Source organism: Haliotis cracherodii, unplaced genomic scaffold (assembly GCF_022045235.1).
Source record: "Haliotis cracherodii isolate W230 unplaced genomic scaffold, xgHalCrac1.p SCAF_5, whole genome shotgun sequence".
Classification (NCBI taxonomy): domain Eukaryota; kingdom Metazoa; phylum Mollusca; class Gastropoda; order Lepetellida; family Haliotidae; genus Haliotis; species Haliotis cracherodii.
The window spans coordinates 6,722,567-6,750,209 of record NW_027266308.1 but is presented as its reverse complement, the minus strand read 5'-3'; the positions used below and the strand labels follow the sequence as shown (position 1 = coordinate 6,750,209).

General features: G+C 39.8%; 5 protein-coding genes across 5 annotated transcripts in view; all 5 read left to right on the top strand.

Moving 5' to 3' along the window:
- LOC139442324 (protein O-mannosyl-transferase TMEM260-like) overlaps nucleotides 1–5,502 on the top strand; it is a 51,503-nt gene extending 46,001 nt beyond the window's left edge. Inside the window, exon 20 of the mRNA XM_071223119.1 lies at nucleotides 777–5,502. Coding sequence (XP_071079220.1) covers nucleotides 777–1,022 — 246 coding nt within the window. The 3' untranslated portion in view covers nucleotides 1,023–5,502. The remainder of the gene's footprint in view (nucleotides 1–776) is intronic.
- A 5,070-nt stretch (nucleotides 5,503–10,572) lies between these two features.
- LOC139443411 (uncharacterized) lies at nucleotides 10,573–11,336 on the top strand. The gene is made up of 2 exons (XM_071224400.1): nucleotides 10,573–10,792; nucleotides 10,960–11,336. The coding sequence occupies exons 1-2, from the start codon at nucleotides 10,573–10,575 to the stop codon at nucleotides 11,334–11,336; spliced, it is 597 nt and encodes a 198-aa protein (XP_071080501.1).
- A 3,609-nt stretch (nucleotides 11,337–14,945) lies between these two features.
- On the top strand, nucleotides 14,946–15,692 carry LOC139443367 (uncharacterized). The gene is made up of 2 exons (XM_071224354.1): nucleotides 14,946–15,157; nucleotides 15,287–15,692. Exons 1-2 carry the CDS (start codon nucleotides 14,946–14,948, stop codon nucleotides 15,690–15,692), a joined length of 618 nt encoding a protein of 205 aa, XP_071080455.1.
- A 2,737-nt stretch (nucleotides 15,693–18,429) lies between these two features.
- LOC139443412 (uncharacterized) lies at nucleotides 18,430–19,204 on the top strand. The gene is made up of 2 exons (XM_071224401.1): nucleotides 18,430–18,649; nucleotides 18,828–19,204. Exons 1-2 carry the CDS (start codon nucleotides 18,430–18,432, stop codon nucleotides 19,202–19,204), a joined length of 597 nt encoding a protein of 198 aa, XP_071080502.1.
- Nucleotides 19,205–25,360: 6,156 nt separating this feature from the next.
- On the top strand, nucleotides 25,361–26,122 carry LOC139443417 (uncharacterized). The gene is made up of 2 exons (XM_071224408.1): nucleotides 25,361–25,580; nucleotides 25,746–26,122. The coding sequence occupies exons 1-2, from the start codon at nucleotides 25,361–25,363 to the stop codon at nucleotides 26,120–26,122; spliced, it is 597 nt and encodes a 198-aa protein (XP_071080509.1).
- The last annotated feature ends 1,521 nt before the right edge of the window (nucleotides 26,123–27,643 follow it).

The following is a 27,643-nucleotide window of genomic DNA, read 5'->3' as shown; positions in this document are numbered from 1 at the left end:
GTTTAACTTCAATAAAGAGATTAACAATACAGTCATGCCCCGCTTATACGGACTTCTGATATCCGGAAACCTCGGTTCCTGAACGATTTTTTATTCAAAACGAAATAATTACTATATAAATTTACCCGTATATTCGGAAATTCAGTTTCCAGAACCGGATGGTCATTTTCATACACAAAACACTGAAATGCACACAAAATTGTCTCACTTACCCGGACAATACACTTCCGCTGGTGATAATCCTTTGATTCGTGAGAAGTCAATTAACCGAGTGACACTGAGTTACGTTTGAGACGAGCTTGTTTATTGTACATGTAATCCCATTCCATAAATATGAAGTCTGTGGAGGGCAGAGACAGATTTTTTGAAACGTGTATGTCTTGAATAAAGATTGAGTGGATGTATCTGTTTGCTCTGTCATCTGTCATGAGTTGCATAATTGAAGGGAAGTAACTCTTCCAGTAAGAAGCTGGTTTCAGTTATACGGAATTTTGTTTAAACGGACGAATTGTGAAATGACGCAAGTGTCCGTATAAACGAGGCACAACTGTAGTATGAAGACATGTTGAACACCATACTATTAATCAAACAAAGGAATATTGTTTTCAGTTATCTTTTTTTACTTTTTCGATTTTTTTTTTTTTGAGAGGGGGGTGGGTGGGGGGGGGTTGTATGTAAACAAGAAAGAAAGGTGGCCAAATGAAAAAGAAATTGCTTTGTGATACAATGGATAATGTTTGAAAAATGTCATGATATCCCACTTGTTTTGTTACCAGCTGTATCGAGAAGCTCATCGCCAGCACAAGTCCGTGCCAAGCTACTGGCATAAGAACTTTGCGTTGGTCAGTGAGAGGCTCTTCCAGACGGACACTGACCTTGACAAGGCAGAGTTACTTAAAATCAGCATTAAACAATTCAGGCTCTACTTGAAGAAGGAACCTGCAGATCCAGATAAAGACAAAATCAAAACCGCTGTCGCAAGCCTACAGAAATATTTGGATCAACTTAAAAGTGTATTATAATCAGTGCATAGTGATTGCTTCAACTTCATGCCTGTCATTCATTCATTTCATAGACTTGTCAACCCTCATATAATCGAGGCAGAGGATGATTATCACAGACATCAAAACCAGTGTGAAAACGACTGACCAATCAAAAACGATAAAGGCCATAATAAATAATTGAATTATTCCGCCTACCTCATTATGAAACGTCCCACCTTACATTAACTCTTTGTACCCACAGAAAAAGAAAATCACTGTGTGTACGCATGTTTCTGTACTTGATGAAATACTTTATATACAGTGATCCCTCACTACAACGCTACCTTTGGGGTCCAAATACTGTAAATCTTGAAATTAACGCGAACGGGAATTAAATGCGAAAAATGCGTGTGGTCTTTGCTCGCATTATTAAACATCGCATTTATATCAACAATAGGACATTTTTGATAGCAGAAATACCAACTTAGACATATGCTGAAAACAAACAACTATGTATTCCATATCACTGTTTATTGAGCAGCACTTGTAACAAGTATATAAACAATGCCATTCAAACACGTATTACATCCTGTGAATTGACACAAGCGTTCTACTCACTCATGTCATCACTGATCACACCTGCAAGTCCAGACAGATGCCACCGAACACAGTGTCTTTGGTCTTTGAGACTGCATCAAAGGCCGACACGAGCCAGCGTGCACGTATTGTTTTAGCTGAAGTACTCTACTCAGCGCTAAAAAGCGGTGCTATTTGGTGTGTGATTGGATTAATGTAAGGTTGGATTAAGGTGAGGATTCTCCTGTAAACCTGACAGAGGACATTTTGTTTAGGTATAAATCCACTGATGCTTGAGAGGAGGGGGTGTCACATTCATATTGAGTCGCATTTTTGGCTAGGGGCGAGCGGTCGCATTCTTTTGGAGACGCATTAATGTCACGTTTTACAGTAATTGATGAGCGTTATAGACGATCTGCGGTTTAACCAAGGAGTAGTAGGGGGTAGATGACCCCCAAAACAGTACATGCTCTGCCTACTTAACACGATCTACGCTGCACGTTTCAGAATTTGAAAAAAATATTTGAATAGTAGTTGTTTATGATTCATAGTGTAAAAAACAGATTTACATCATGTCATTGGAAAACTTGAGTTTATTAAAAATGTAAGTAAATTTTGTGAGCTATGCACTACTGCGCACTATAACGAGTTAGCGCTATATTGAAGGGCACAATAGCGAGGGAACACTGTACATAGTCGTAGAAATCAGTCAGTTTTCATGTCAAACTTATCTGTTGAGAGTAACTGTAAGCAGATGCCTTGAACAGTTTGTTTTTGGCTTTTTGAAAGTAAAAAATAAAATGCTTTTTACCTCACATTTAAAAACAATTTGGATTAAGATCTAATAACTGATTTATTGTGGCCTAAGACATAGATTTTGTCAGAAGAGTTGTTCAGGTCCTGCAAACCAGATGGTTTCAATTTATGATGAAACAATGCTTTTTTAATCAAATGTTTTTATTCTGTTCAGTTTTAGCCCATTTCATATGAAGTTTCACGTACATTATGATTTGAAGCAGGATCACTCGAGGTACATGGGGTTTTATGCGTCCTCATTAGGTTTTATACCACTTGTCTGAGCAAGAGGTATAAAACCTAACGTGGGATGCATAAAACCTGATGTGCCCCGAGTGATCCTGCTCCAACGAATTTATCTTACCGACATGTTTTAATGTGAAATTGTTAAAGAATTATTACAAATTCAAAATTGATAGAAAACAGCTGTTTGATTGAGCTGAGGTTAACTGTTCTATGTCACGTGACTTCCATTGCCTAGGAAAAAGCGTGCAGGTTTTTGCTTTGAAGCAGGGTATAAGGGATTTATTCTGTCCCTCAGAAATCCATGTGCCGCCTGTATTGTTCATGGCGGGGTATAAGAGATATATTCCGCGATGAATTTTTTTTTTAACCCCCAAGGCCGGTTACCCAGTATTTTATCAAGATCATGTGGACCAATCAGATCTCATCATTCTGACATGGAGGTCTGATAATGAAACTTAATCTTGACATTCTCATTCAGTGTCAAAACACAAGAGAAAAAAGCTGAGGGATGTCTGCTTGTTTGTTCACAATGTATGTAAAACTGTGTCAGTAAACTTTACACATGTGAATAATGCAGATGGTAGTTGATGTATCAATACATACCGTATTCGACGCAATAAGCGCCCCACTCTAATAAGCACCAACGGCGATATTTGCTAATATATTGGCTTGTGAACAATCCCAATTAGCACCCCTTCCGATTGATCAATGTACACAAGACATTTATTCGTGTATAATATGCACTCATGCATGTGTTATATGCACCCTTAATTATGGGCAATTAAATGCTGGATAAATATACCTGTCGTGTATAGATCTAATACTCACAGACTTTTATTTTGTATCATTTCAGGCTGTCAGCTTAAACCACGAAATTTACAATCTTTCAACCCTGGTTTTTTACTCCAAAATTTTATTCTTATAAGAGCCCCCTATTTCATATTTTGAGAGCGCCCTGGGCACTTATTACGTTGAATACAATACTTGTATCTGTACTCAAGGACAAATGATAGATTACTGCAAATTAATAATAAGGCTTATGGCATATTGATCAATATTATATAACACTCAAAAGAAGTTAAGGACCACTGGATTCGTTCATGTTACAACAAGTAATTTTTGCGTGGCATGCCAAATTAACTACAGTACTATGAAAGAGTCGGATGGTCCTTATATTTTTTAATGGTATGAGAAAACTGTATGATGAATAAGAACTTTTGCCTTTGAGTATACTAGTCAATACCATCTTCGTCTTCCCAACGCAAGGGAGATAACTGACTGTAAAAGTCCAGTTTCCACCCTTGCCGAACTACATTGGAATTGATGGGCTCGATCGTAGCGCCACCAGTGGCTATTGTGAGCTATGTCTCTTCTGTGTCCCTCCTATTGACCAATCAGGCTCCACCTCTCATATCACTTGCATTTGCTCCAAACAAAATGGCGGCGCCCAGTCAAGACGATCTGATCAATAATCAAAATCTATATTGTATTATAACGGATCTTACTCATTTACTCTAACTCATTTGAGCTCGATGATTAAAAACATGAAAAGATTTGGAAAATATATGTCGACGCCCAGTAATGTCCTGCAGTCGACTGAAATCTGCACGTTAATATCCATGTTGTATCAAACCGAATGTCTAGTTTGTTACGAGATTTTGATTGGACTATGCACAGACTTGTTCGTCCAGCCAAAATGTATCTCCATAATTCCAGCCTAGTTCGGCAAGGGTGGAAACTGGACTTTTATAGTAAGTTAACTCCCTTGCCTCAGGAAGATGCGTCATGTTACAGCATGCTGCTAATTTATTCATTCATTACATGCAGTATTTGTGGATGGAAGTCCCTGTCATTACATTGTAACTTTGTGTTGTTGTCAACATTATTACAATTAATTACATGTGTGTCCCTGTTACAAGACAGTTGATTTTAGCGTCATTTTATCAGATTCTGATCTTTTCTCTGATAAAATAAGAAGATCTGACAACCCTCCATTCAAGGTGAACTCTGAGCTAAGTTTGACTGCCCATTGAACATAAAGGATGAATGTTGTTTTAAGCCAATCAGATGTCTGCTTTCTGAAATAATACAGCTTCAGTAATTTGCCACTTTGGTCCAAAAGAAAATGTACACCAAAATAGTTTTCCCTTTTTTGTCATATCATGGTGCTCCAAAAAAATATGTAAGATAGACAATATTATTTCCATTCAGAACTGCCCAATTAGATTTGTTTGCAAGATAAGGAAACCATATAAGGAAACCAAATGCTTCGCTTGCTGGTACCGTGAATTGAGAAACCTCCATATTGATTGGCAGATACTAAGTCCACCTGATTGGACCTCCTATGTCAGCCCAGGGTATGTCAGTCCAGGGTACATCAGACCAGGGTATGTCAGTCCAGGGTATGTCAGACTAGGTATTGGAGTAAATAAACAGCTTTTAATGCGAACAATCCGTACAGTGTCTTAAATCCCATCTGAAACAGTATTCCGTCAAGTGCCCCTTTATCCTCGGCTAACTCCTGGGCACTTCGTAAATCGATGTTAAGGTATCAGATTTTCAAAAGTCGTAGCTAATATTGCTCTGTGCAATGAGAACCTTGGAGCACTACTTAAGATGATTACCGTCATTTTTTAAGCAAATAAAACAAGATTTACAGCTGTGTTGGAGGTGGTTATTTCCTAAATAATGTCAACGTTATTGTTGAAGTTTGTTGAAGTAAAGATACAGATATTTGATATATTGTATTCACCAGTGGAGACCTTTTCGTCTGGGACCATCTGCCCATAAGAACCAGCTGAACTTGCAACAGAATTGAGATGGCACTATGCGTACCCCGACCTGCTCACAATGCAGATATCCAGACTTTTGTGGAAATGATCTCAAGTCGTACACGTTCAACATTCCCTTCACTCTACAGCGAGGGGGGGGGGGGGGGAGGAGAGGGGGGGGGGATATGATATTGACTGTCATACAATATGTCCTTCACTCTATGTAAGTTCAAACAGAGAATGGGGAATGGGACTTCACTTGCCGAGTTGTCATGGAGGCATCCGTGGTACTTACAATAGAATGGAGATACAACACAGTAATCAAGGATGTTTTTCCCCCAAGGCTGTGCTGTGAATAGGAATGTGTACCTTTGGAGGTGTTCCTACAGGCATGATGGAGAAGAGTGTCTATGAACAACCAGTACATTCATCACTGTAATGCATACTTGGGACATCTTCCCGAGGCAAGGGCGTTCACCGACTGTAAAAGTCCAGTTTCCATCTTTGCTGAACTAAGCTGGAGTTTCCAGGCTCGATCATAGTACCACCAGTGGCTATTACGAGTTGTGTCCCTTCTATGTCCCTCCTATTGGCCAATCAGATTCCATCTCTAATATCACGGGTATTTGCTTCAAACAAAATGGCAGCGCCCAGTCAAGACGATCGAATTGATAATCAAGATCTATATTGTAATAAAACGGCTCTTAACCTTCTTTGATGGGAATTTAGAAGTTGGGAGTACTAAGTAAGGATAAGATAAGGATAAGAATTTATGGATGAACCTCTTAACCTGCAAAGTGCATCAATTCACTTAAGCACCTTAATAAAAGACATGAAAAGAATTGCAAATATCTGTCGACGCCCAGTTGGGGGTACACATGCTTTGCAAATCCTGCAGTCGACCTAAATCTGCACGTTGAAATCCATGTTTACGAACCGGATATCTAGTTAGTTACGTGATTTTGCCTGAACTATTCATAGACTCGTTAGTCCAGCCAAACTGTATCTCCGGAATTCCAGCCTGGTTCGGCAAGGGTTGAAACTGGACTTCTAAAGTCAGTTAACTCCCTTGCCTCAGGAAGATGGCTTAGGGTTGTGCTTTAGTGAAACTGAAAATTTATGGTATGCTTCAGAACAATTATTTTCTGATATGCCAGCTGTTTTATGGGGGCTCCAGGGTTCGAATCCCGGTTAGCCCCGAATATGTTTCTAGGTTTGTCAGCACCATACCCGTGCTCGTGGGTTTCACCGAAGTGGTAAACGTCTGAGACCTGCATCACTTCGGGCTTTCCTCCCACATTAAGCTGACACGCAGTGATATAACTGGAATATTGTTAAAAGCGGCGTTAAACCCAACTCACTCACTTGGTAAGCATCCTTAAATGTTTTTGAAATTCCATTCATTTGACGTCCAATATTTCTAGTTATATATCCCTGTTATGGGTTTTCGGACGCTTAACAAACATTCGTAATTTTCTCGTTAATCACAAAGACAACTGAAACATCTCACTCGCTTTTAAAAGGCAACTTTATCTTAAAAACAGGCCTTCATATGAGTATTTACAAAGTCTGTTACGCCAAACGCCTTGTTTTCACGCGACTAACCGCGATAAACATGGCCGTCCGAAAACCTATGATCCGACAATACTCAACTTAGCTCATTCCGATGGGGGCGGTCGGGTAGCCTAGTGGTTAAAGCGTTCGCTCGTCACGCCGAAGACCCGGGTTCGATTCCAGACATGGGTACAATGTGTGAAGCCCATTTCTGGTGTCCCCCGCCGTGATATTGCTGTAATATTGCTAAAAGCGGCGTAAAACCATACTCACTCACTCATTTCGATGGATGATATTTTTACAGACTTGGTTGTTACTCATGTTAGAAAATAAAGCTTTCAGCAGTGTCATGTTCTGCATTCATAGATGTAGTTCATTAAATGGCATTGGGTCCACTTCTTCATCGATGTGGGACAGTCGCTGGTCAGAGTTCAAGTGCTGGAGTGGGGATGGCGTGTCAGGCTTAGCATATTTAATAAAACATGTCTGTATTATAGTGTCTGTATTGCATACTACTCAAAACAAGTAGAGAACACCACACTTGGAAGTATGTGTTGCAATACCCACCACCCGTGACAGATTAACTATGGTCATGTGGGTGTTCTTTTACGTCTTTGAGTAGTATATATGGTTTCAACAATAGTTATGTCTATAATAACCCATGAAGATCCGGGTAGAATAGGTCTTCAACAACCCATGCTTGTCGTTAAAGGCGACTGTCGTAAGAGACGACGAACGGGATTGGGTGGTCAGACTCGCTGTTTTGGTTGATGCACACCATCGTATCCCGATTGCGTGGATCGATTCTCATGATATCAGTCACTGGATTGTCTGGTCCAGTATATCAACCCTGACCTATGAAAAATCTCCTCCACAGAGAATTGTTATCGGGAACAAGGTTGTGTACATTACATTACAATGGAGCATTACATTACCAGGAACAATCACTTGGAGATGGACATGCCTCTCTGAACTGCAAGTCTTGTATTGCTGATTTTTTTTATAAATAAGATATAGTACAGTTCCGGGAATTATTACCGGGGGTAAGTACTTTCTGAAAATGGAGGAAATATTTATTTTTGAAAAACTCTACATGTCAACTAATTGCTTCGTTTTCTACAATTCTCGTGCTATGTGGTATTTTGTTTATACAAATAAAACGAACTCTTCGTCTCTCAGCTATGTACTTATGAACACTGTAAAACACCTCGACCACAGTGGTCGATACCATGAGCACCTTTTACACCGTTGCATAAGAAAATGTACAACTTTATGGGTAACAACTTCTGGGTTATTGCGTATAGCGACGTTTCGATATTGATTCTGGCAACGTTATCAAGCTGCAGTGGCTACAACCGTGTGGAGCATGTTATATGTGCCTTGTATCCTATTAAGCTAGTCAAGAGGACCATGTCCACCACACTCCAGACCAGACCAGACCAGAGTCCGCCCCCATCAGAATCACCCTCCCCTATACTGGCAAGATTTCTCATCAATACATGACACTTTTATAGGGATAAAAACTTCTTTTATTCTTTGTCACTGTCTCTGTGGTCTAGTAGTCGAGCGTCATCGGCCGCGTCATAACAAAAGACGTTAAAAATGAAACTTGTTACCCTGTCTGACTGGTCGGCTCGTAGTCAGTATTCATGTTTAACTGTGCCATGGTATCTCAGTGGGCTAGCACTAAAAAATCGGGATAACCCCGGACTAGTACAAGGCTGTATAAGTGCACTAGTCTTGGACGCGAAGTTGAACCCCATTTCTCCTCACCTTACCTGTTATTTTTTGTCAGGTAAATGCTTGAGCAAGAAGTACGACCCAGAAGTAACTCTGAAACGTCGTGACAAGGAATAAAAGAAGTTGCTATCCATAATAAAGTGTCATGTATTCAAATTAGTAAACTACGGAAGCACCAGTCAGACATCACTGGCTCCCCATCGCTCAGTACCATCCTCCACAGAGTTGGCCCCAAACCTCCCCCCAAAAAGCAACTCTTAAAAAGGAATGATCTAGGAGATTAATTGCACCTGTGGTGAATCGTACATTGATGAAACCTCCCGCGTGGTAGATACCGGCATCAAAGAACATAAGATTTCAAAAGCCAAAGCAGACAGCAAAATAGCCCTCTCAGACCACCAGCAAAAAATCCAAAGCCTTCTAATTCTGTTTGACAAAATCCTCTAAACCACACGTCACGACTTCACGAAAAAAAAACTCGCAAAAGGTATAGAAATCCACCGTCGCAAACCTCAATCAACAGAGATCGAGGACATTACATTTCGTGTTGTGAAGATCTAATCAACCAATAGACCTTTCTTAATTAGTATCCATTCAGATTGTCACAACTGTTTAATCCTTATTCTTGCTGTACATCTGGCTTCATTCTCTGTGTGCGATTTGTTATCCTGACCGTACACGTGGCTTCAGCCTATCATCTGTCTGCTACCTGTTATCTATTACCTGTTGTTAATCTGCTTATCACACATACCTACCATCATCAAGAAGTTGTTATCCATTTATTTATTTACTCACTAAGTTTTAGAATGCCAATCAAACCGTTACACCCTTGCAGTACGTTACCATACATACAGCTAGACCAACCGCCCGTCCGGATACAGGGCAGTATCCTCAGCCCCACCCTCTTCAATATAATGATAAACGATCTATTCGAGGGCCTATCCCCTAAAGTAAACACATCAAAATTCGCGGATGATGGAGCCATCTGGATCCGCACTAAAAGCATGAAAATGGTCCAAAATTTACTCCAAAAATCTCTTAATAAATTCAACAATGGGCTGACAAATGGGGCTTCTCCCTTAACTCAGAAAAAACAACAGGAATAGTATTCAAACATAAAAACATGAAACCCGCCTCCCCAATCCTCCAGCTAAACAATCAAACAATCAAATTTAAAAAAACAAACCAAATTCTTAGGACTTATTTTCGATGAACATCTCACCTGGGATGCTCACATCCAAAACCTAATAACTAAATGCAGTAAAGACCTAAACACCCTAAGATGCCTAACTGGCTCTAACTGGAGAGCCTCCAAAGATACCCTCCTCTCTCTCTACATATCACTAATTAGATCAAAACTAGACTGGTCAATAAAGGACAGCAATAGACGACGTCACTATGTCCAGGTACTTCCTAAACAATGCAGTTAAAGTGGTGTAGTGACAACTTTAATAAGATTTTGAACAACTTCTACAGGAAATGAAGCAAATAACCGTCGTCTTCCGCAGTATCATACACTGAATGATGAAGGCTGAACAGACACTTCAGTTGAACCTCACTCAAAGGATCCTTGTTCATGGAGCGTTGCAGTGAACTCTCTGATGTCAACTATCAACGCGTACACAGCTTTGATTCTACTCCACGCCAAGGAGTCTGCCACCTCCCTGCTTATTGCTGAAACAACAACACCTGTTAATGATAGCAGTGTCGGCTTGTGCCCTTGAAAGAGATTGTTTATAGAGGTTTTAATACTGAGTGATTCCATACGAAGTAATTAGTGATGTCGCTACATCCAGACACTCAGCTTTGATCGGTCGAGGCTGTTTAACCTCCCTGATTGGTCACGTGATACAACTGGGTTTAAGACACCCAGTACCCGCCTTAGTCCACCATTCACATTGTTCATCATGGACGTACCAGCTCACCTGCTTCAACCTCTCTGTATCGACACCAACATCATCTACGACTTGGATACCACCAAGTTCCCCGGTCTGGACCATCCACAACACATGTATCATCCTGCTCTGTTGGTAGCGTCACCGGCGACACGACAGTCGTGGTTGTCGGCCTTGAAGCATGACGACATCTCCGAAGACTTACTCACTGATGATCTGTTTGAGCTTATAGGTATGTATCAACCCCATATGAATAGATACATTCATGATCTTACGGATTTCAGTATATTCCATGGTGGAGATATCACACAACTATATACCTCCAATAACAAAGCGGCTTAGGTAGATAAAGTAGAATTGTCAAAAACATTTTAATTCATTGTTATTTTTGTTTTACAGAAAACTGCTCCACAGAAACCTTCCTACATCCTGTCAGTAGTGACTCCGATTCCACATTGGCCAAGAGTGTGTTTGATGACATCATCGACTCTACATCATCTGACCAACCCGAAGACGACTTCAGTCCCTCAGATGTCACATGGTTCCAGACAGATTCCTGCGCGACTTCCCCGTGCCCTCCATCTGGTCAACAAGTGGACCTGTCTTCGCACTGTTGGGATAGTTCTTGTGTGTCTTCTACATGTACCATGAGTCTGAAGAGAAAACGAGAATCTGATGACTTGGATTTGTCCAAGAGAAGCAAACTGGATGACCTCATCAGCTCTTGGGTTTATGTCCCCAAAGAGACGTATAACATGTGTGTTCGAGGTTTCTAGAGTGGATTTTTAAGCGTTTGTTATTGGAATGTTGTTAATGATTGTTAATTGTAACTTACAGTGGCTATGTTTGACCTTATTTATGTCGACAATGATTTATCATTGAATAACAAAGTGGCTACAAAAGTCTGAATTGTATATCTTGATAGTGCTTCCATGTTCGTTTAATGCACAGATTGACCTTTTACGAGTTGTTGAAAACGATTTAAATACAAACCGAAACAAATGTCTCTTGTTCTTCATTTCTTCCATGGTGTCGTTAAAATGATGTGTCTAATCGCCAGCACACAAAGTCAGCAAACCAAGTCACTCAGCCATCAAGGCTTCAACAAATATGGAAGTCTGAGCAAATGATAAGTCTAGATCACGTACCTTGCGTACCCCTCTGTAAACTGACACGGTTTAATGGCCGAATGCCATGAATACAGCAATGTCCTTTTCAAAGTGGTCATATGTAACCTGTTATTCTTGTATTTGGGATACATTCTTAGTAAAGGACAAAGTCCAGTACTCCATCCATCCAATATTCGAACCCACACTAACGGATTAAGGTACCTTTCCAGGAAATGAACATGTGTGTATGATAAGCTGTCACCCCAGAAGCCTACACCGACTTCAACTAGATGGCTTTAATAACTGGACTGGTGATTTGTTTTATTGTTTTACGTCAAACTCAGTAATATTCCATCTGTGTGACATTTACATAGTCGAGTCTGGATTGCCTCTTTCATTGTAGTCCGGAATCCCCAAGGGGCCATATTCTGTGTACAATCAGGGTCACTTGGCAACACAGGTCTTTATAGAACAATGATGGTCTGATAGAACAATCAGTACAAAGGTTTCCAAATCCCCCAATCCGCCTTCTTTCGGGCCTTCTTTCGGTGCTGATGAACCGGTTGTGGTACATGTCAGCTGTTTGGTGGCATGGGTTCTTCCCTCTAGGGTTGAGCTGGTGTTGATCGTCTGGTCTACTGGTATGGCAGGGTAGTTGTTGAAGTGTGTAGCTGTTGTAGTTCGTCTTCATTGTGTTCTGGCTTGGAGCAGATGTTCTTGGCTCGTCAGGCTGGGGTGGCTATATACCTCTCTTACCTTTTAGGGAGATGGTTTCATAAGTAACCTCTTTTTAAAAAACGGAAAAAACATCTTATTCGTAAACAACCAATGAAGCTTGGTTGAGGAGGGAAGACACTTTATTAACTAAAAGAGAACGATATGGTGAGATTTAACGGGCGCTTCCAACTATTCTCATTTCGCACTCTACAGACAGACATCAATGTGGAGATGTTAAAACAGCATCCAATATAATGTGGTATAATGTTGTTAGCTTTACAAACCACTAAACAAACAACTCCTTTCATGTGTACAAGCCGACATTACTGTCATTAACAGATGTTGTTTGAGCAATGATCAAGGAGGCGACAGACATTTTGGCGTGGAGTAGAATCAAAGCTGTGTATTTGCTTGATTCAAGCTGTCTTGAATGAGTTAATTACATAGACCACTGGCTGCAATTGTCTCTACATTCCCAGTACCCCTACACTAAGTTAAAACAACAAAGGAAATTTACCTTTTGTAACAGCAGAACAGTCCTATGAAGCTAATTAATGCTTCTGAGTAACGATAACCTGTGACTGAATGAGCAGGGGTTAACAACCTTATTATTTGTCATCAGTTTTTCGTTTGATCATTTCCAAATATTTATCTGTTGCTATAATTCTTTGTCGTGTTCTAAACTGAAACCATCATAATTTGGTATATAGTTTTTTTTTCCACATTTATAGATAGCATGTGTATATTATTTCATTCTTTAGTTGTAAAATGCACTGATATATCATCCTATTTTTCTTCACATTTTGGATTGCTATATCTATTGTTCATGAATTTACAGTCGTTTTCATATTCAGACAAAAAGATCAATCATGGTTTCAGAGGACCCTTTACTTTTCTTGGGGTACTGTTAGTACATTTCTTTTTCACAAATGGCCATCACATTGTAAAAACTGAAGTTTTCCTATGTCAAAAAAAAGTCAACTTGTATTTTCATTAATATTCCTTATCTCTTGAGAATACTAATCTAACAGTTTAACCTCCAATTTTTATTTATCGTTGTAGCATAAACTTTGTGATACTATAGTATGTTGGTCATAATCCAATTCTAAATTTTGCTGATGCTAAGATCACATCTGCTAATAACCAGACATATAAAAAAACTAACCCATTCCTGGATGCTGGGGTCGTACTCAACTGTAAAGTTTTTTGTTATTAGTTATGGGTTAGGAAGGATACAGTGGCTGTAACTAAACGCAACGTGTATACACCACTGAATGCAGGTAAACGATAAGGTAAACAGGTAAACGAAGCCAAAGACCAAATGATATAATCGGTATTGCATATTCTTTTCAAAAGAATCCCAGGCACCCAGATTATGAAATGATCGGTAACTTTGTTGGCTTAACCAATAAAAGCTTTAGCCCATTTCATTAAAAATACCTTCTAAACATTGTAATCATTTATGACAGCTATTGTTTTATACTGAATTCATTATATAGCATTAATTTTTGATTTTGGATTCTTGATAACTTTTGATCTTTGCCAGATTAGAGCTCAGCCCCAAAACATACCATTCGACATTTAACGGAGTTAATGACGAGTACTCTTCCGAGCTCTCCATACAACATGTATAAAGGTGTATATTTCTTAATAGGAAGTAACTTACATGAAAACTTAATTCAATTTATGTACTATTTACAAAACCCAAGAATTCACAACCATATAATAAAGAGAATTGGTTTTACCCAAAGGTATATATTTGGCATTTTATTGACAGATTAAATGTTCTTATACAAATTACTTGTAATAAAATCTTTGCGGCAGATTCACAAATTGCATTTATAGAGGTTTTGAAAGAGTTATTGTTTGTAAAAACAACGGAGAGATCTAACTGACCATTAAGTTAGATTGAAAAACAACAACACTAAGGCAATTTTGAGAATATCCAACTGTTTCCAGATCATTTAGAAACAATGAAAACAATATTGGAGACATATGGCGTCGTCCATATGTTCAGGTATTTCCTATATAAAAAAAGTGAAAGTACACAAAGAGGAACTGGTGTAGTATTATTGATTACCGTATTGAATACGATTTTGAACAACTCTTACAGGAAATGAGACAAATAGCGTGTCATCTTGCACACTATCATACAAAGACTGATGAAGGCTTTAAGTTTCAAGTTGAACATCACAGCCAGAGGCTACTTGTTCAGAGCGTTCTGTCATAAACTCTTGATGTCAACTATCACTCGAGTACATTCCACGCCAAGGAGTCCGCCACCTCCCTGCTTATTGCTGAAACAACAACACCTGTTAATGATAGCAGCGTCAACTTGTACCCTTGAAAGTTATTGTTTATAGAGGTTTTAATACTGAGTGATTCCACAAACAACATTTCACACGCAGTAATTAGTGATGTCGCGACATCCAGACATTCTGAGTAGATTATCTCAGCTTTGATCGGTCGAGGCTTTTTAACCTCCCTGATTGGTCACGTGATACAGCTGGGTTTAAGACACCCAGTACCTGCCTTAGTCCACCATTCACATTGTTCATCATGGAAGTACCATCTCACCTGCTTCAACCTCTCAGTATCGACACCAACATCATCTACGACTTGGATACCACCAAGTTCCCCGGTCTGGAACGTCCACAACACATGTATCATCCTGCTCTGTTGGTAGCGTCACCGGCGACACGACAGTCGTGGTTGTCGGCCTTGAAGCACGACGACATCTCCGAAGACTTACTCACTGATGATCTGTTTGAGCTTATAGGTATGTATCAACCTCATATGAAAAGATACATTCATGATCTTACGGATTTCAGTATAATCCATGGTGGAGATATCAACTATATACCTCCAATAACAAAGGGGCTTAGTAAAATATGAGGTAGAATTGTCAAAAACATTTTCATTCATTGTTATTTTTGTTTTACAGAAAACGCCTTACATCCTGTCAGTAGTGACTCCGATTCCACATTGGTCCAGAGTGTGTTTGATGACATCATCGACTCTATATCATCTGACCAACCCGAAGACGACTTCAGCCTCTCAGATGTCACGTGGTTCCAGACAGATTCCTGCGCGACTTCCCCGTGCCCTCCATCTGGTCATCAATTTGACCCTTCTTCGCTCTGTTGGGATAGTTCTTGTGTCTCTTCTACATATACCACGAGTCTGAAGAGAAAACGAGAATCTGATGACTTGGATTTGTCCAAGAGAAGCAAACTGGATGACCTCATCAGCTCTTGGGTTTATGTCCCCAAAGAGACGTATAACATGTGTGTTCGAGGTTTCTAGAGTGGATTTTAAAATGTTGCTTATTGGAATGCTTGTTAATGCTTGTTAGTTGTTACTGACAGTGGCTATGTTTGACCTTATTTATGTCGACAATGATTTATCATTGAATAACAAAGTGGCTACAAAAGTCTGAATTGTACATCTTGATAGTGCTTCCATGTTTGTTTAATGCACAGATTGCCCATTTACGAGTTGTTGAAAACGATTTAAATACAAACCGAAACAAATGTCTCTTGTTCTTCATTTCTTCCACGATGTCGTTACAATGATGCGTCTAATGGCCAGCACACAAAGTCAGCAAACCAAGTCACTCAGCCATCAAGGCTTCAACAAATATGGAAGTCTGGCAAATGATAAGTCTAGATCACGTACCTTAGTACCCCTCTGTAAACTGACACGGCTCCAGTGGCCGAATGCCATGAATACGACAATGACTACCATATTTAGGTCGACAATGATTTATCATTGAATAACAAAGTGGCTACAAAAAACTCTGAATTGTACATCTTGATAGTGCTTCCATGTTTGTTTAATGTACAGATTGCCCTTTTACGAGTTGTTGAAAACGATTTGAATACAAACCGAAAGAAATGTCTCTTGTTCTTCATTTCTTCCATGATGTCGTTACAATGATGTGTCTAATCGCCAACACGCGAAGTGAGCAAGGCTTCTACAAATATGGATGTGAAGTCAGCAAGGCTTCTACAAATATGGATATGAAGTTAGCAAGGCTTCTATAAATATGAAGCCGAACATTTTTTTGTAACGCCAAGGGCAAGATGATTTTTTCCAGTATTAAAAATAGTAAAGATACAATGCATGTAGTAAAGACGTTTTCTACAGGCCTCCGGAAAAGCAAATGGTCGGTCCCATAATTAAAGGATTTTTTGGGAGGGAGGAGTGACAGTTTAAGATCGAGACGGCTACTGTGAGTTGTCCCGGCATGACTAGTCATCTACAATACTTGAAGATCGTGTCAATGTATAATCTGACTATCTCCCTACTCGTGCCGTGGTTCCTATGATGTAAACTACATTTCCATCATACTGTCTTTCTTACAAGATTTAATGCATCTCTCCGACCACCAGCAAAAATTCTCTCCAATTCTGTTTGACAAAATCCTCTCAACCAAACGTCACGACTTCACTAAAGAAAAACTCGCAGAAGGTACACAAATCCGCCGTCACAAACCTCAATCAACAGAGATCAAGGACATTACATTTCGTGTTGTGAAGATCTAATCAACCAATAGACCTTTCTTAATTAGTTTCCATTCAGATTGTCACAACTTTTTAATCCTTATTCTTGCTGTACAGCTGGCTTCATTCTCTGTGTGCGATTTGTTATCCTGACCGTACACATGGCTTCAGCCTATCATCTGTCTGCTACCTGTTATCTATTACCTGTTGTTAATCTTCTTATCACAACGTATAATGCAAACATACCTACCATCATCAAGAAGTTGTTATCCATTTATTTATTTACTCACTAAGTTTTAGAATGTCAATCAAACAGTTACACCCTTGCAGTACATTACCATACATACAGCCAGACCAACCGTCCGTCCGGTTCTCAATACGATGTTGTAACTTGCCCCAACTAAGCATTTCATACCTCAGCTGTCGAGTTTAGGATATTACGACCACTGGCAGATTCAGCTGAGGAGAGTTATCCGATCTAATTGATCAGCTGGGCTGTTAAGGTACTACTAAGAACCATTCAGAGCAACACAAAGTCGCGATATTCATGTATATTCATTAACTAACCCTCTCACACCTGTTAATGGTAGTGTTCTACTGAGACAAAGGAATCGCCGAGATTTTTTTCTCAGTCAAAGGATTATCGGTTAATCCTCAGAAAACATCCTTCGAAAGACACATATTAACGATATGTCACCAACAGCAGGCAGTTAGCCCATGTCATTAACCATCTTTCAACAAGAAACATCTCCACATATACCCTAGGTGATACTATACAAAATTGTTAAAGTAGACACAAGTTCTGGATAGCAAAATCTTTAATTACTGTAAAGGTGACGTTTCAGTGTATATCTTTGTAGTGTTGTCAAACAAGGCTGTTGTTTGTACGAAATTGTTGTTTGCGAAACCCGTATAATCAAATTTTATAGCCTTGAATAATGTTAACTCTTTGGAAACAAATGTCAATATTTCATGACGTGGTCAATATCCATTAATACCATCAAATGTTTATGTGGAGGAAATCGCTTGCTTGTCTGTCGGTTTCTTGACATTGCCGAGAAGAGAATCCTACCACTTCCTTACTTTGAAATATGCCGACGTCTTTCGCAGTATCTACACTGAATGATGAAGGCTTAACAGACGCTTCCAGTTGAACCTCACTCAAAGGATCCTTGTTCATGGAGCGTTGCAGTGAACTCTCTGATGTCAACTATCAACGCGTACACAGCTTTGATTCTACTCCACGCCAAGAAGACTGCCACCTCCCTGCTTATTGCTGAAACAACAACACCTGTTAATGATAGCAGTGTCGGCTTGTACCCTTGAAAGTTATTGTTTATAGAGGTTTTAATACTGAGTGATTCCACAAACAACATTTCACACGCAGTAATTAGTGATGTCGCGACATCCAGACATTCTAAGTAGATTATCTCAGCTTTGATCGGTCGAGGCTTATTAATCTCCCTGATTGGTCACGTGATACAGCTGGGTTTAAGACACCCAGTACCCGCCTTAGTCCACCATTCACATTGTTCATCATGGACGTACCATCTCACCTGCTTCAACCTCTCAGTATCGACACCAACATCATCTACGACTTGGATACCACCAAGTTCCCCGGTCTGGAACGTCCACAACACATGTATCATCCTGCTCTGTTGGTAGAGTCACCGGCGACACGACAGTCGTGGTTGTCGGCCTTGAAGAACGACGACATCTCCGAAGACTTACTCACTGATGATCTGTTTGAGCTTATAGGTATGTATCAACCTCATATGAAAAGATACATTCATGATCTTACGGATTTCAGTATATTCAATGATGGAGATAACATACAACTATATACCTCCAATAACAAAGGGGCTTAGTAAAATATGAGGTAGAGTTAAAAAAACCGTTTTAATTCATTGTATTCATTGTTATTTTTGTTTTACAGAAAACTACTCCACAGAAAACGCCTTACATCCTGTCAGTAGTGACTCCGATTCCACATTGGTCCAGAGTGTGTTTGATGACATCATCGACTCTACATCATCAGACCAATCCGAAGACGACTTCAGTCTCTCAGATGTCACGTGGTTCCAGACAGATTCCTGCGCGACTTCCCCGTGCCCTCCATCTGGTCAACAAGTGCACCCGTCTTCGCTCTGTTGGGATAGTTCTTGTGTCTCTTCTACATATACCACGAGTCTGAAGAGAAAACGAGAATCTGATGACTTGGATTTGTCCAAGAGAAGCAAACTGGATGACCTCATCAGCTCTTGGGTTAATGTCCCCAAAGAGACGTATAACATGTGTGTTCGAGGTTTCTAGAGTGGATTTTTAAGCGTTTGTTATTGGAATGGTTGTTAATGCTTGTTAGTTGTTACTGACAGTGGCTATGTTTGACCTCTTTTATGTCGACAATGATTTATCATTGAATAACAAAGTGGCTATGAAAATCTGAATTGTACATCTTGATAGTGCTTCCATGTTTGTTTAATGCACAGATTGCCCTTTAACGAGTTGTTGAAAGCGATTTAAATACAAACCGAAAGAAATGTCTCCTGTTCTTCATTTCTTCCATGGTGTCGTTACAATGATGTGTCTAATCGCCAGCACACAAAGTCAGCAATCCAAGTCACTCAGCCATCAAGGCTTCAACAAATATGGAAGTCTGGCAAATGATAAGTCTAGATCACGTACCTTGCGTACCCCTCTGTAAACTGACACGGCTCCAGTGGCCGAATGCCATGAATACGACAATGACTACCATATTTAGGTCGACAATGATTTATCATTGAATAACAAAGTGGCTACAAAAAACTCTGAATTGTACATCTTGATAGTGCTTCCATGTTTGTTTAATGTACAGATTGCCCTTTTACGAGTTGTTGAAAACGATTTGAATACAAACCGAAAGAAATGTCTCTTGTTCTTCATTTCTTCCATGATGTCGTTACAATGATGTGTCTAATCGCCAACACGCGAAGTGAGCAAGGCTTCTACAAATATGGATGTGAAGTCAGCAAGGCTTCTACAAATATGGATATGAAGTTAGCAAGGCTTCTATAAATATGAAGCCGAACATTTTTTTTGTAACGCCAAGGGCAAGATGATTTTTTCCAGTATTAAAAATAGTAAAGATACAATGCATGTAGTAAAGACGTTTTCTACAGGCCTCCGGAAAAGCAAATGGTCGGTCCCATAATTAAAGGATTTTTTGGGAGGGAGGAGTGACAGTTTAAGATCGAGACGGCTACTGTGAGTTGTCCCGGCATGACTAGTCATCTACAATACTTGAAGATCGTGTCAATGTATAATCTGACTATCTCCCTACTCGTGCCGTGGTTCCTATGATGCAAACTACATTTCCATCATACTGTCTTTCTTACAAGATTTAATGCATCTCTCCGACCACCAGCAAAAATTCTCTCCAATTCTGTTTGACAAAATCCTCTCAACCAAACGTCACGACTTCACTAAAGAAAAACTCGCAGAAGGTACACAAATCCGCCGTCACAAACCTCAATCAACAGAGATCAAGGACATTACATTTCGTGTTGTGAAGATCTAATCAACCAATAGACCTTTCTTAATTAGTTTCCATTCAGATTGTCACAACTTTTTAATCCTTATTCTTGCTGTACAGCTGGCTTCATTCTCTGTGTGCGATTTGTTATCCTGACCGTACACATGGCTTCAGCCTATCATCTGTCTGCTACCTGTTATCTATTACCTGTTGTTAATCTTCTTATCACAACGTATAATGCAAACATACCTACCATCATCAAGAAGTTGTTATCCATTTATTTATTTACTCACTAAGTTTTAGAATGTCAATCAAACAGTTACACCCTTGCAGTACATTACCATACATACAGCCAGACCAACTAGCGACGTCCCGCTAGGTAGCGACCACTTCCCCATAAACATAACCATAGGAAATACAAACGTACCAATCCAAACAGAAAACCAAGAACCAAAATTCCATTACAACAAAGCTAACTGGGACCAATTCCAAGATATCTGCAACGAAGCTAACTTAAACGAAATAGAAAATAATGATCCAGAAACCTATTGTAAAAACCTAACAGACTATATAATAAACGCAGCCAAAACCTCCATCCCCTTCAAAGTATCTAAGACAGGCAAACCGACGGTACCATGGTGGAATGAGGAAATAGAACAGACTAGACGAAAACGTAAATCAGCCTTCAATAAAGCAAAACGCGACTACAAATATTTAAACATAGCCCACGAACTAAACCACCAGGTTCAAAAACTAGTCCAAATAGCCAAAAGTAGAGACTGGAAAAAATTCTGCGAAGGTATAAATAACCGTACAGATGCCAGAACGGTCTGGCGCAAAATCCACGCCATTAGAGGCTTAAAACGACATAAAAAAAACCCTAACATTAACAACTCAACCAACCCCGCCCAAAAAGCAAATAATCTCGCCAACCACTTTTCGGCCGTTAGCAGTAACAGCAACTTCAGCCAAAAATTCCAAGATAAACTTAAAACAGAAAACAAACCCACAAAAGAACCAAACAATAACAATCTAGAAATAAATCAACCCTACACAATGGAGGAGCTCCTCTACGTAATCCAAAACAGGAAAAAGGGCACAGCCCCAGGATTAGACCTAACCTCTTACCAAATAATTAAAAAACTCCCCCTAAAACTGCTCCAGGCACTACTCAAACTATACAATCTCATCTACCTAAACGGACAGGTTCCTACACCCTGGAAACAGGCCCTAGTCATACCAATCCCTAAACCTAATAAACCAGCTAATCAAGCTAACTCATATAGACCAATATCCCTAACTTCAAACTTATGTAAAGTAATGGAATCAATGGCTAAAAATAGATTACAACATTACTTAACCCAAAATAACACCATAAACCCAGATCAAAGCGGTTTCACTCCTGGCCGCTCAACCCTAGATAACCTCGCCCGACTAGAACAAGATATTAAGACAGGACAACTAAATAAACAATATACCACAGGCGTCTTCTTAGACTTCTCTAAAGCTTTCGACATGGTATGGCACGATGGGCTAATACAAAAACTTAAAAAAATAGGACTCAAAGGTCAGATAATAAACTACATCCAGGACTTCCTAAACAATCGTAAAATAACCGTGTGTATAGACCAAACTCTATCGGACCAATGTCCCCTAGAAAATGGCACTCCACAGGGCAGTATCCTCAGCCCCACCCTCTTCAATATAATGATAAACGATCTATTCGAGGGTCTATCCCCTAAAGTAAACACATCAAAATTCGCGGATGATGGAGCCATCTGGATCCGCACTAAAAGCATGAAAATGGCCACAAATCTACTCCAAAAATCTCTTAATAAAATACAACAATGGGCTGACAAATGGGGCTTCTCCCTTAACTCAGAAAAAACAACAGGAATAGTATTCAAACATAAAAACATGAAACCCGCCTCCCCAATCCTCCAGCTAAACAACCAAACAATCAAATTTCAAAAACAAACCAAATTCTTAGGACTTATTTTCGATGAACATCTCACCTGGGATGCTCACATCCAAAACCTAACAACTAAATGCAGTAAAGACCTAAACACCCTAAGATGCCTAACTGGCTCTAACTGGGGAGCCTCCAAAGATACTCTCCTCTCTCTCTACATATCCCTAATTAGATCAAAACTAGACTACGGCTGCGCCATATACAACACCCTAAACAACTCTCTATCCAAAAAACTTGACTCAATACAATATCAGGCTCTCAAACTCATTACACGCACCCAACATGGCACCTCCTACACCTCACTTCAGGCCTTAACAGGAGAAATGCCACTAAGTCTACGCAGGGAACAGCTAAGCTTAAATTTCTGGGCCGCGTCCCAATCAAACCCTCTCATCCAAAACTTAATAAACCAAAACATCAGCCCTAAAAACCAAGCTCTAGCTCGTAAACACCCCTTACTTACCCCAATATCCCAAAGAATAACAAACTACCTAAATGAACACCAAATTAAAAATCTTAAACAAAACTGCAAACAATCAAATATCTTCACCCCTAAACTTAAAATACTCAAAATAGACACAACACTAGCTAGCCAAATAAATAAACAAACCGACCCAAACATAGCTAAAACTACCACACTAGCATACATACACAAAAATTGGCCAAATTGGTGTCACATTTACACGGACGGATCCTCAGATCCGACCTCCAAACACACGGGTTTCGGAGTCCATACCACACAACCAACTAAAACCACACAATCCTTCCGACTCCCAAATAACCAATCAATATTCACGGCCGAACTAATGGGCATGGCCTCAGCCCTCCACAATCAAGAATCCAAAAACAACCAAAAAATCCTAATACTTACCGACTCCCTAAGTGGACTACAAGCCCTCCAAAACAAAAATACCAAAAACCGACCTAAATTAATAAATCAAATACTTAAAAGCTCCAACGACCTAACAAAAGCAGGCAAACAAATAACCTTCTTGTGGATACCCGCCCACGTAGGAATATACGGTAATGAAAACGCCAATAAAGCAGCTAAACTATCCCTTAAAATCCCAGAAATAAGCTTAAACTTACCCATCTCAAAATCAGAAATTAAAAGTGTAAACAAACAAAAAATCACAAAAAAATGGCATAACCTATATCTAAACTCAAATAGCAAAATCAAAAGAGTGCTCAGCAAACCACTAACCAAACCAAAAATTCTCCATCCATCAAAAAAAATCGACAGAGTAATCACTAAACTCCAAACAGGACACACCAACCTAAATAACCACCTAAAAAAATTTAAAAAACACACTACAGGTAACTGCCCACACTGCAAACAACCAGAAACCCCAGAACACGCACTCATCCACTGCACACACTACCTAACACATCGAACCGCATTACAAACCACCCTCAATCTAAACAAGGCTCTCACTCTAGAAGCAATACTAAACCCACAAAATAAACTAGAAAACTTCAAGGCCTTAGGCGTATTCTTAATAAAAACGGAACTAATAAAACGCATCTAAAACCATAATAACCTACCAAATCAAAATCACATAAACAAACAATCATCCACCATACCCAGCTCCCTTAGTTCTCCTCCCCAACCCCATCAGCATCTATTCCAAATCTCAAAATTCCCAAATTCTATATAAGCAACCCCTAAAGCCCCCTCTTGGGTTGCACAGACCACCCTCGCCCCTTTCGGAAACACATTAAATGGCCTGGCCGGGCCCGTGTGCGAAATACGCATCAGTCGGAAAGCGCACGTTAAATCTCCAAAGTAAGTAAGTAAGCAGACCAACCGTCCGTCCGGTTCTCAATACGATGTTGTAACTTGCCCCAACTAAGCATTTCATACCTCAGCTGTCGAGTTTAGGATATTACGACCACTGGCAGATTCAGCTGAGGAGAGTTATCCGATCTAATTGATCAGCTGGGCTGTTAAGGTACTACTAAGAACCATTCAGAGCAACACAAAGTCGCGATATTCATGTATATTCATTAACTAACCCTCTCACACCTGTTAATGGTAGTGTTCTACTGAGACAAAGGAATCGCCGAGATTTTTTTCTCAGTCAAAGGATTATCGGTTAATCCTCAGAAAACATCCTTCGAAAGACACATATTAACGATATGTCACCAACAGCAGGCAGTTAGCCCATGTCATTAACCATCTTTCAACAAGAAACATCTCTACATATACCCTAGGTGATACTATACAAAATTGTTAAAGTAGACACAAGTTCTGGATAGCAAAATCTTTAATTACTGTAAAGGTGACGTTTCAGTGTATATCTTTGTAGTGTTGTCAAACAAGGCTGTTGTTTGTACGAAATTGTTGTTTGCGAAACCCGTATAATCAAATTTTATAGCCTTGAATAATGTTAACTCTTTGGAAACAAATGTCAATATTTCGTGACGTGGTCAATATCCATTAATACCATCAAATGTTTATGTGGAGGAAATCGCTTGCTTGACTGTCGGTTTCTTGACATTGCCGAGAAGAGAATCCTACCACTTCCTTACTTTGAAATATGCCGACGTCTTTCGCAGTATCTACACTGAATGATGAAGGCTTAACAGACGCTTCCAGTTGAACCTCACTCAAAGGATCTTGTTCATGGAGCGTTGCAGTGAACTCTCTGATGTCAACTATCAACGCGTACACAGCTTTGATTCTACTCCACGCCAAGAAGACTGCCACCTCCCTGCTTATTGCTGAAACAACAACACCTGTTAATGATAGCAGTGTCGGCTTGTACCCTTGAAAGAGATTCTTTATAGAGATTTTAATACTGAGTGATTCCACAAATAACATTTCACACGCAGTAATTAGTGATGTCGCGACATCCAGACATTCTGAGTAGATTATCTCAGCTTTGATGGGTCGAGGCTTATTAATCTCCCTGATTGGTCACGTGATACAGCTGGGTTTAAGACACCCAGTACCCGCCTTAGTCCACCATTCACATTGTTCATCATGGACGTACCATCTCACCTGCTTCAACCTCTCAGTATCGACACCAACATCATCTACGACTTGGATACCACCAAGTTCCCCGGTCTGGACCATCCACAACACATGTATCATCCTGCTCTGTTGGTAGCGTCACCGGCGACACGACAGTCGTGGTTGTCGGCCCTAAAGCACGACGACATCTCCGAAGACTTACTCACTGATGATCTGTTTGAGCTTATAGGTATGTATCAACCTCATATGAAAAGATACATTCATGATCTTACAGATTTCAGTATAATCCATGGTGGAGATATCAACTATATACCTGCAATAACAAAGGTGCTTAGTAAAATATGAGGTAGAATTGTCAAAAACATTTTCATTCATTGTTGTTTTTGTTTTACAGAAAACTGCTCCACAGAAAACGTTTTACATCCTGCCAGTAGTGACTCCGATTCCACATTGGTCCAGAGTGTGTTTGATGACATCATCGACTCTACATCATCAGATCAACCCGAAGACGACTTCAGTCTCTCAGATGTCACGTGGTTCCAGACAGATTCCTGCGCGACTTCCCCGTGCCCTCCATCTGGTCAACAAGTGTACCCGTCTTCGCTCTGTTGGGATAGTTCTTGTGTCTCTTCTACATATACCACGAGTCTGAAGAGAAAACGAGAATCTGATGACTTGGATTTGACCAAGAGAAGCAAACTGGATGACCTCATCAGCTCTTGGGTTTATGTCCCCACAGAGACGTATAACATGTGTGTTCGAGGTTTCTAGAGTGGATTTTTAAGCGTTTGTTATTGGAATGTTGTTAATGATTGTTAATTGTAACTTACAGTGACTATGTTTGACCTTATTTATGTCGACAATGATTTATCATTGAATAACAAAGTGGCTACAAAAGTCTGAATTGTACATCTTGATAGTGCTTCCATGTATGTCTAATGCACAGATTCCCCTTTTACGAGTTGTTGAAAACGATTTAAATACAAAACGAAAGAAATGTTTCTTGTTCTTCATTTCTTCCATGGTGTCGTTACAATGATGTGTCTAATCGCCAGCACACAAAGTCAGCAAACCAAGTCACTCAGCCATCAAGGCTTCAACAAATATGGAAGTCTGGCAAATGATAGTCTAGATCACGTGTCTTGCGTACCCCTCTGTAAACTGACACGGCTCCAATGTCCAAATGCCATGAATACGACAATGTCCTTTTCAAAGTGGTCAAATGTAACCTGTTATTCTTGTATTTGGGATACATTCTTAGTAAAGGACAAAGTCCAATACTCCATCTATCCGATATTCGAACCCACACTAACGGATTAAGGCACCTTTCCAGGAAACGTACATGTGTGTATGATAAGCTGTCACCCCAGAAGCCTACACCGACTTCAACTAGATGGCTTTGTTAACTGGACTGGTGATTTGTTTTACGTCAAACTTAGTAATATTTCATTGTAGTCCGGAATCCCCAAGGGGCCATATTCTGTGTACAATCAGGGTCACTTGGCAACACAAGTCGTTATAGAACAATGATGGTCTGATAGAATAATCAGCACAAAGGTTTCCAAATCCCCTGAACCGCCTTCTTTCGGTGCTGAGGAACCGATGGTGGTAAATGTGAGAGACCTGCATCACTTCGGCCTTTCCTCCCACATCAAGCTGACACGCCGTGATATAACTGAAATACTGTTCTACACACTACTGACTTGCTCTTACAAAAATAATGTTGTTCATGTCATAGGATTGTGTCCATTTGGATTGCTACGATGCGATTTCTGGTGTAAGTCAAACATAGGCTGTCACTCGGAAAAGTATATACATATATGGGAATCAGTTTGTACCCACTCAGAAAGGACATCGGTGAAGTGAAGAAGTTCGCATGATGAACAAGGGATACAGTTCTATGGATAAACAATAATTACAATAACTACAAGATACTAACACCAACATAAACTGATATTGTGTGGTCCTGACATAAACGTGTTCGAAAACAAGTCGCAGATAATGTCGATGTATATTTTGATTGTCTTGGTTTATCCATGATACAAACTATATTTCCAACAGGCTATCTTACTTGAAGAATTAATGCGTTATCTAAGTGGAACCTTATTTCCATCGCGGATTAATCTCTTTTTTAAAAAGTGAAAGCCTTATTGGAAGAAGATGTTATTCTCAAATAACCAATGAAGCCTGGTGTTTTGGGTTGTTGTTTTTTTGTGGGTTTTTTTTGAGGGGAGACACTTTTTGAACTGAAAGAGAATTGTGAGATGAGATTTAGAGGAGGGGGGGGTGGGG